This window comes from Coffea arabica, chromosome 5c (genome assembly GCF_036785885.1).
Source record: "Coffea arabica cultivar ET-39 chromosome 5c, Coffea Arabica ET-39 HiFi, whole genome shotgun sequence".
Lineage (NCBI taxonomy): Eukaryota > Viridiplantae > Streptophyta > Magnoliopsida > Gentianales > Rubiaceae > Coffea > Coffea arabica.
Genome location: NC_092319.1, coordinates 13,011,486 through 13,021,500, shown reverse-complemented (window position 1 = coordinate 13,021,500; position 10,015 = coordinate 13,011,486). Strand labels below are relative to the sequence as shown.

General features: G+C 41.6%; 1 protein-coding gene across 1 annotated transcript; it reads right to left on the bottom strand.

Annotated features, from left to right (window-relative positions):
* Positions 1-1,916: 1,916 nt before the first annotated feature.
* On the bottom strand, positions 1,917-7,445 carry LOC140007206 (uncharacterized). The gene is made up of 5 exons (XM_072049902.1): positions 6,978-7,445; positions 6,123-6,539; positions 4,587-6,029; positions 3,017-4,289; positions 1,917-2,212 (listed from the first exon to the last, which is right to left on the bottom strand). Exons 1-5 carry the CDS (start codon positions 7,443-7,445, stop codon positions 1,917-1,919), a joined length of 3,897 nt encoding a protein of 1,298 aa, XP_071906003.1.
* Positions 7,446-10,015: the final 2,570 nt, after the last annotated feature.

Sequence of the window (10,015 nt, the reverse complement as noted above, 5' to 3'; positions counted from 1 at the left end):
AATTATTCTTATGCATAACACTTAATCAATTACATGCAGAGTCTAATCCTTGATATTAGCTATGTAATGATGGTTATAACTCATCTCACAAAATCAAAACCAATTTAGACTGCAAAAATCGAAGTAAGCTCACGGAAATTTCTCTATTATTATGAAACAGAAATTCTTTTCAGAATTAAAATAAAATCCCATCCGGATGCCTTAACCTCCCCATGCAAGCTCTTATAAGACTTGAACTTATGGTTTTTAATTGGTTAAACAATTAATCACCTCAGATTGTCGCATAAATTCAGAAGTGAAACTACCAACCCAAGCAAGCTCCTCGGCAGAAAATTCTTCAATCAAAACAGAATTTCCTTAAGCTTCTCAATGTGACATCCGAACACTTAGATTATCATGCAGGACCGTGGTCATCATGTTTAGAGGTAAGTGACCGCATATAAGAGTTCAGAACACCACGGAAAAAATTTAGAACTGCAAATTTAATTCGGCTACTTCGGCAGACTGCATAAACCAAAAGAAAGAAATTCTAGTAGCCTTGCACTTAGTTTTTCAAAATTTTTCTTTGAATTAAACGTGGATTTAGATGCTCAAAATTAACATGCAAAAGCTTAGCCTCAGATTATCATTCTTAGTGCAGAAATTGATTTCCAAAAACGGCATCATCCAGAAAAAAAAATCCCAAAGCTAATCGATCATCCACGGAGGCGTAAGGAACCAGATTTTGAGTTCAATAAAAATTTTCTAGCTAATCCCAGCTCTCTCTCGACCAGAGCAGAGCTTAAACAATCCTTAACACCATAATAGATGGAGCTTAGAAGTCACCTCACAGCAAGTTAAGGTGTCGGTCAGAAAGTTAGAGAAGTTTCCTTCCTCTCGGCTCTCACACACGAAGCAGGATTTGGTTGCAGCTGGTGGTTGTTGGTTTTACGAAGATGATGATGGTCAGCAGCTCCTACGGCTTCCACTAGCTCTCCCCTTCCTCTCCTCTAGCTCGCGAACAGGAATGGGAGGTATTGCAGCTCGGTCTCTTCCTCTCTACTCTTGGCGATACAAACAAAGTGAAAGCAGAATGCAATCTGCGGTAGAGGTGAGCAGAGGTTATGGCTGATGATGTGGGTGGTGCTGCGGTTTTGGAGGGTGGTTGAGTGTTGGCTGGGCTTGAGTACGGCAGTGGTGAAAGTTGTGGTTGGCTAGGCTTGGGCGGTGGTGTGTGGCAGTGGTGAAATGAGGGATTGGCCGGCAGGTTTGGTGGAGCTTCGGTTGGCCAGCTTGGATGGCTGGTGATCATGGTGTCCGGGGGCTGTTTGGTTGAGCAGGGAATGGTTGTGGCCGTGAGTGGTATTTGGTGAAATGGTGAGGGTGTTTTAGTCTTTCTACTAATCCTCCAATTAGCCACTCCGGTCCTTGGTCCTAATTAAGCTCCAAAACTTGTCCCCAAATTGCTTTGAACGCCTAATAGAATTGCTAATCTTACAAGACTATGATTATTGGAAACTTAGGTTTTGAATATAATTATAGAACTTGTATTAAATTAAATCTAGAAATTTATTAATTGCCAATTAGTATTAAGCTTCCTATAATAATCTTGGTTGGTTAGTTAAACTATTAAGATCAAGTTTGACCAATTATAAAAACATCTAACATTTGTGTTAATACAAGAAGAAATTTAATCTAGCTCTACATGTCTTAGCTTAGATTAGCGAAATCAAGGGATTCATTACTTAGGAAATTATATAAACTTCCACGTAAACATGTTTTACGTAATTAATTGCCAACAAATCAAAGTAGTATTAGACAATATTAAAGAGCAAATAAAATGAAATTGACACATGAGATATTATTTATATAAGCATTTTCAGGGTTCTCACATCCTCCCCTCCTTACAAGAATTTTGTCCTCAAAATTCATACTTTCTAATGAAATAAATCAGGATACTTTTTCTGCATTTCCTCTTCTAATTCCCAAGTTGCTTCTTCAAGCCCATGATTCTTCCACAAAATCTTTACCAGAGGAATTTTCTTATTTCTAAGCTCTTTTATTTCTCTTTCCAGAATCCTGACCGGTCCTTCTTCATATGTTAACGCCTCATCCACTTCAATCTCTTCTAGTGGCAACACGTGACTGGGATCAGAATAGTATTTCCTAAGCATGGATACATGGAATACATCGTGGATCTTAGCCATGCTTGCAGGCAATTTCAGCTGGTATGCTACATTCCCAACTTTCTTCAAAATTTCAAAAGGTCCGATATACCTTGGCTTCAGTTTCTTACCTTTCTTAGATACTACTCCGCTCTTCAAGGGTTTAACTCTTAGGAAAACCTTGTCCCCTATTTCAAACTCCAAATCTTTCCTCCTTGTGTCGGCGTAGCTCTTTTGTCTACTTTGGGCAATTTGAAGCCTTTCTCTAATTAGCTTCACCTTCTCCTGGGTTTCTTCTATCCAAGGTATGGCTGTAGGGTCTATAATCTTCTTTTCTCCAACTTCATCCCAATGAATCGGAGATCGACACCTTCTCCCGTACAAAGCTTCATAAGGTGCCATTTGAATCGAAGCCTGATAGCTATTATTATATGCAAATTCTACCAAGGTCATATATTTACTCCATTTACCTCCAAAATCCAATATACACGATCTCAGTAGGTCCTCCAAAGTTTGGATTGTCCTTTCCGACTGCCCGTCGGTTTGGGGATGGTACGCAGTACTAAATTTCAACTTGGTCCCCAAAGACTCTTGAAATTTCTGCCAAAAACGCGAGACAAATCTTGGATCTCGGTCGGACACGATACTCACTGGAATACCATGCAGCCTTAGGATCTCTTCTGTGTACAACTTGACCAATTTCTCCAATGAAAAACTCATGCTCACAGGTAGGAAATGTGCAGACTTAGTGAGTCGATCGACTATTACCCAAATTGCATCAAATCCTTTTTGACTTTTAGGCAGTCCCGTTACAAAATCCATGGTGATGTGTTCCCATTTCCATTCAGGGATTTCTAACGGTTGCAACAAACCAGAGGGCTTCTGATGCTCTGCTTTTACTTGTTGACAAGTTAAACATTTCTGTACATACTCTGCCACATCCTTTTTCAAACCTTCCCACCAATATAAACTCTTCACATCGTGATACATCTTGGTCACCCCTGGATGTATAGTATACTTTGATCGATGTGATTCTTCCAAAATTTCTTTTCTGATCTCTTCCTCTGTCGGAATCACAATACGATCTCGGAACCTCAATACTCCTTCAGACCCTAATTTAAAATCTAGGATTTCCCCTTTCTGCACTTTCTCCAAATTCTTTTGAATTATAGGGTCCGTTTTCTGGGCCTCCTTAATACGCTCTAACAATGATGACTTCAATGATAAATTCCCAAATAATATTCTCAATTTCTCCAAGCGAGGGTTCCAACTAGTAACTTCTTCCAGCATGTCCCACTCCTTAATCATTAACCCTGCTATTTGGGCCTTTCTACTTAAAGCGTCAGCTACCACATTTGCTTTTCCTGGATGGTAGTTGATCGAACAATCATAATCTTCCAAAAATTCTACCCATCGCCTTTGTCTCAAATTCAGTTCCTTTTGGGAGAACAAATACTTGAGGCTCTTATGATCTGTAAAAACCTCAAAAGTCACGCCATACAAGTAGTGTCTCCATTTCTTTAAGGCGAAAATCACTGCTGCTAACTCTAGGTCATGAGTTGGGTAGTTCTGTTCATGAGGCTTCAATCTCCTGGAAGCATAAGCAATTACTTTACCCTTTTGCATTAAAACACATCCGAGACCTTCTCCAGAGGCATCGGAGTACACGGCATACCCTTCGTCTCCGTCAGGTAACACCAAAACAGGAGCGGATGTTAAACGCCTCTTTAACTCCTGAAAACTTGACTCGCATTTTGGAGTCCAGATAAACTTATTTCCTTTCTTGGTTAACTCGGTCATAGGTCCTGCCATCTTCGAAAAATCCTGGATAAATCGCCTATAATAACCTGCTAAACCCAAGAAACTTCTGATTTCAGTTGGAGTTTCTGGCCGCTTCCAATTCATAACGGCTTCAACTTTTGCCGGATCCACGGCAATTCCATCTTTGGAAACCTTATGCCCTAAAAAGGAAATCTCCTCTAACCAAAACTCGCACTTGCTGAATTTTGCATACAACTTATGCTCTCTTAGTATCTGCAATACTATCTCCAAGTGCTTAACGTGTTCCTCCTGGGTCTTGGAGTATATCAAAATATCATCTATGAAAACTACTACAAATTGGTCCAGGTATTTCTTAAAAATTCTCTGCATTAAATCCATAAATGCAGCTGGTGCATTAGTTAAACCAAAAGGCATGACTGCGAACTCAAAATGTCCATATCTTGTACTAAAAGCAGTCTTGGGTATGTCTTCCTTCTTAATCTTCAGCTGGTAATACCCTTGCCTTAAATCCAACTTAGAGAAGACTACTGATCCTTGCAGTTGGTCGAACAAACTATCAATCAACGGTAGAGGGTATTTATTCTTAATAGTAACCTCATTTAACCCTCGGTAATCGATACATAGCCTCAAACTCCCGTCCTTTTTCTTAACAAATAGAACGGGTGCTCCCCATGGTGAGTCACTTTCCTTCACGAAACCTTTCTCCAACAGGTCTTGTAACTGGATTTTCAACTCTTTAAGCTCGGCAGGAGCCATTCGGTACGGAGTCTTAGAAATTGGAGCCGTTCCAGGCACCAAGTCGATCTTAAACTCTACCTCTCTCTCTGGTGGTAAAGTCATTAATTCTTCAGGAAAGACGTCCGGAAAATCCCGTACTACGGGTACATCCTCTAATTTTACTTGATCACTGGGAGTATTAATCAAGAAGGCTATGAAACCTTGAGCTCCTTTAGATAACATTTTCCTTGCCCGTATTCCCGAGACCATAGCAGAAGATGCTAACCTACCTTTAACATCTAACCTCAGGGTTGCTTCTCCAGGTATACAAAACTCCACTACTTTCGCTCGGCAATCGAGCTTAGCATGATGGTGACCTAGGAAATCCATTCCTATGATAACATCGTAACCTTTTATATCCAAACTGATCAGATCCACTAGCATTTTCTGTTCTCCGATATAGAATTCACAATTCTTATAGGCCAAGCTAGTGATTACCTTTCTATTACCCATGGGTGTCCTAATTTCAAGATCAAAGGGTAATCTAACAGGTTTCACATCAATCCCAGACATAAAAGATGGATTTACAAATGAATGCGTTGCACCAGGGTCAATTAACACTTTAGCTAATCTATGAAAAATTGGAAGTGTACCTTCCACAACTTCCGAGGAATCAGGTACGGGTTGATCATCTATAGCATACACTCTGGCAGGAACTGTTGGCCGGCTCCCTCCAGAAGTGTTTGGTCTAGCTTTCTGAGGAGTCCCCTCCTGCATCTTTGGACATCCCGAGATTTGGTGCTCACTACTTCCACATCTTAAGCACATTCCTTGCTTCTTCCAGCAACTATCCATTGAATGACCAGGTTTCTTGCAATAAGCACATGTCACTTGAGGAACTATTGCTCTACCCCCTTGCGGCCGATTCCTAGGTTGTCCTCTTCCAATTGGTCCCCCTCTAGCTCCAATATTTCGTCCTCCTGCATTCCTGGCCCCGTTTCCTCTTGCTTGGGCGCCTCTTGGTGCTCCAGAACTATTCACTCCACTAGTTCCTCGGCCCACTTTGGCCGGTGGAGCATTTCCAAAAGTCGGCTCCCGACTACTGCTAGGAGCAAATCTTTTCTTGGACTGAAAAGACTTCACTTGAGCTCTGGCTACTTCGACTCGCTGCGCTCTTTCAACAGCCTCAGCGAAGGTATCTATCCTTACAACAGCTAAACTTTCCTGTAGTTCCACATTCAAACCCTGCACAAACCTCCGAACACGCCTTTGCTCGGTGGCTATCAGCTCAGGTGCAAAGCGTGACAGCTTTGTGAACTGGACTTCATATTCGGCGACACTCATCGCCCCTTGTTTGCATCTAATGAAATCATCCTCTCTCTTCTCCTGAATGAGAGGTGGAAGGAATTTGGCATTGAACTCCCTTGTGAAGTTCGCCCAAGTCCTTGGCGTATGGTTAGTCTCCCAGGTAACCTTTACCAGGTTCCACCAGGAGCGGGCAGCTCCCTCAAATTGAAAGGTAGCAAAAGTCACTTTTCGCTCCTCGGTATAGTTCAAAGCGGCGAAAATCTCAGTGATTCTCTCCCACCAGCCTTCGGCCACTTCCGGCTCGGGTCCTCCATAAAATTTGGGAGGTCCAAATTTCAGAAATCTTTCCAGTGCCCGATCATCGGAGTCAACTGGACCTCCTGGTTGATGCACTGGTTCAGTGGTTTGGCGATCAGTCAATCGCTCGAGAACTTCAGTAATACGGTCAATTGCGGTGGCCACCCGGTCTCCGGCCACGCCTTCCTGCCCTTGGTCTTGTTCGACCTCGGGTTCCCCATCACCACCCGCTTCCGGGTGTTGTCTAGTGGGTCTTCCCCGGCTCCTTCCTATTACTTGGCGATCCATGTTCTAAATATGCCTATTACGGATGGATAGGTCAATTAGGCAAAAGTATTATTTATTTATGATTATTACCATTCTTTTTGGTAAATAAAATCAATATGGAAATAGAGAAAAGATAACGAAAACGCTTAACATATAATTCCACAGAGAAGTCATACAAATAACAAGTTGGGACGTTTCCAAAAGTAAGGCACATCGACTAACACAAATACATACAGGTAATCCCTTATACAAAAATTAGGGATATTGTGCCTCAAAGGTAAGTCATCCACCTAGACAAAACTTGATGACATAACTAATGTCCCTTGCCTAGCCTTCTATATCTAGTGTAACCAGGTGAGTCCTAATCTAACCCTGAACAGGGCTATCAGGAGCAACGTCCTCCTCCGGATCCTCCTCCGGGTCCTCCTCTGGATCCTCCTCCGGATCCTCCTCTATCCCTGCCTGCTCACCACCCTGAATAAAGCTAGTGGCCTCATCCATCATCATCGCAGCATCAGCCCTGATGCCTGCGCTCCTATCACGCATTCTCTCTGCTAATCGAGTCGCCCTAGCCTTTTGCCGCTCTATCTCCAGGCGAGCAGCCTCCAGTAGATGATGCTCAGCAGTGAGCCTAACCTCTAAATCAGCTATGCGGTCAAACTGAGTATCCACCATTATACCCAGCTCCTCCACGTCCTGGATCAGGATGGAGTTAGCGTCCCTCAAGTGGTGGCGCTCATCGTCTAAGGATAACACTAGCTCATTGGGATACGCGTACATGGCTCGGCACTGGCACCTAGGGTGCCTGTCAGCAGGTGAGTAACGTATATGAGCTCCTCCACCTCGTGGCCTGTAAGAGATGGATCTAAGCGGCTCCGCATGTCCATTAGCCGCACTACCCCCGTTAGCATGTCCGTTTCCATTTTCCATACCTACAAAATGATCAAAACTTAAAGGTTAGAACTTAAATAGCCAATTGGATCGGATATCACTTAACGTATAACTAAGGTCTCCATTCTTATTTCTAGAGAGGATTAGGGTTTCTAACACATCTATTAAGTCTCTTGAATAACTTTTTAAACCTAGGCTCTGATACCACCTGTGGCGACCCCACTTCCCCCTGAGGCGAACCAAAGGGTTGGCGGGCCGTCTGCCCAGCTCTCGCCAGGACTCACGCACGCACACTAACCCAAATCCTATCGAAGAATAGCCTAACTATTACAATGTCGCTTCCTTTCAAAATAAGTCAACATCTACCACATTAACTTCAGAGACAACAAGGAACTTAAAATCGCCAATCTATGGCCCTTAGACATCACACGCTCTAGAACCAAGGAATAAGGTCGTTCATATCTAGATATATCAATCCATAATTCACAAACACAAATATATTATCCAACCTCCGAAATAGGGTTTACACATTTTCCAGCTTCAAGCGGCAATCCAAAAACAAAAGTACAGAAGTCAAGTTGAAACGCAATACAAGCCTACACAATAGCCATAATATTCGTTACATCCCATACGAGAAGAAAAGAAACATGAATAAGTCTCAGCGCTTTCAGTCTCCAGAACCTGTTAAGGAAAACAAATACGTGGGGTGAGCTAAAGCTCAGTGGTGCCCCAAAACATGCAGTCACATAAATCAAACAGCGGTTAATAATTTAAATCAAATCGAAACAGTCAGGAAAGCGTGTAACAACACAAGGTAGGATACAAGGGCTCTCAGGAGCCATTTTCCACGCTTGATCAGATACAATCGTAGTTGACCCTCCGTCAACTTTCCCTACTTAATTTCCATGTAGATACTCTTATTTTAATCCTAACCCGTCACCGTTCATACCTCTGCTTTGGGCCCAAACTTCATCTACCGACGCAGTGTACTCGAGATATACCCGTAATAAAATTTGTCGAGGGATTCACCCAACGACTTTATTGTAGATCGATTCAGATGTCGAGGGATTCACCCAACGACTCACTACAATTAGATTCAAGGGTTTTGTAGTTAGATTCAGATGTCGAGGGATTCACCCAGCGACTAACTACGTTTAGGACTTTATTGTAGATCGATTCAGATGTCGAGGGATTCACCCAACGACTCACTACAATTAGATTCAAGGGTTTTGTAGTTAGATTCAGATGTCGAGGGATTCACCCAGCGACGCAACTACATTTAGATTCATTAGAAAATGTTTCACACATGTCACCACTCGAACGGCTAGTGCGATAAAGTACACACTGCTCACTTCGATGGGTCAAAATCATTTATTGCATTTTGGCAATCATCACATAGCGAATTGATAAAGCGCTTAAACACATAACATAGAACAAGCAGGGACACTCACCAAGAGTGAAGTTCAGATATTGGATTGAGGATCGAGTTCCGCGTCCTCGTAAAATCCTAGAATATCAGAATTTAAGCCATAAGTCTTCTATTGGAACTTTTGGCTTGCACATGTAGAGTTTTCTAGCATATTGCTAGTTTACTTTTTCTCAAAATATTTTACTTGGAATCAAGCTTGTGAGAACCGTACAATATTTCTTATAATATTCCTGGAATACTTTTCCTTGAAGGAAATACTATTATTATTTTCTTAAAATAAGTCGGCAAGATATTTAATATCAAGGCTAGCAGTATACCTTGAGAAAAAGTTCCTTTGAGTGGCGGTGCTTGCAAAATCTTTGCTAAGGCTTTAGGGTAAGGTCTATTGAAAAATGTTGCTAGAATGAGGTTTTTCTTTTCTTCTTGCCAAGCAGGTTTCTACGTTTAAAACCAAAGTGATCGAGTTCCACCTTTCAAATTTTCCTTAGTTCCGACTAGCCTTAAACGATTTATAAAGAAGGAAGGAATTTGGAACAAAACTAAGGTTTTGAGTCTGGGAGAATCATTTTCCCAAATTGATAAGGCTAGTCTAACTTAAGGAATAAAAGTCATGTTGCCCAAGTTTCTAAGACAAAAATAGTAGACACTATGTTTAGCAATATGATGCTAAATCTGTACCGTTCGAGACTTAAAGCAAAATACTTTTCATGTACTTCGTCAAGCGTTTACTTGGAGTCACAAGGTCGGTACAACTTCTCACATTTCCGATTCCAATCCAAAATCACATTTTCTCAATATTGCACAATTTGGATTTAAACAGCAATAACACTAGGGCTCGTAAATTCTTAGCCCTGTGTTCCAACAAATTTATATCTAAGCATTAGCAGGAAAATTTACCAAGGCTTCGTCAATACTTAGCACTTGGTAATCAGTACTTATATCAACTCACAGTTTCACAAAATAGTTGCACAGATTTCCAAACAATTTCAGCAATTCAGTTATCCATGCAGGATGGGAATTCATAGAGCCCACCTTCAATAAATTTTCAATAAATCAACCAAGACTTCATCAATCCTTAGCACTTGGTTTCAGCAACCCAATATAAGCAAATAGAATAGAAGTGAAGTCCCAAGACGTTCCAGCAGTTAATTTCCGTCATCCAGTAGTACTTTATAAAAGA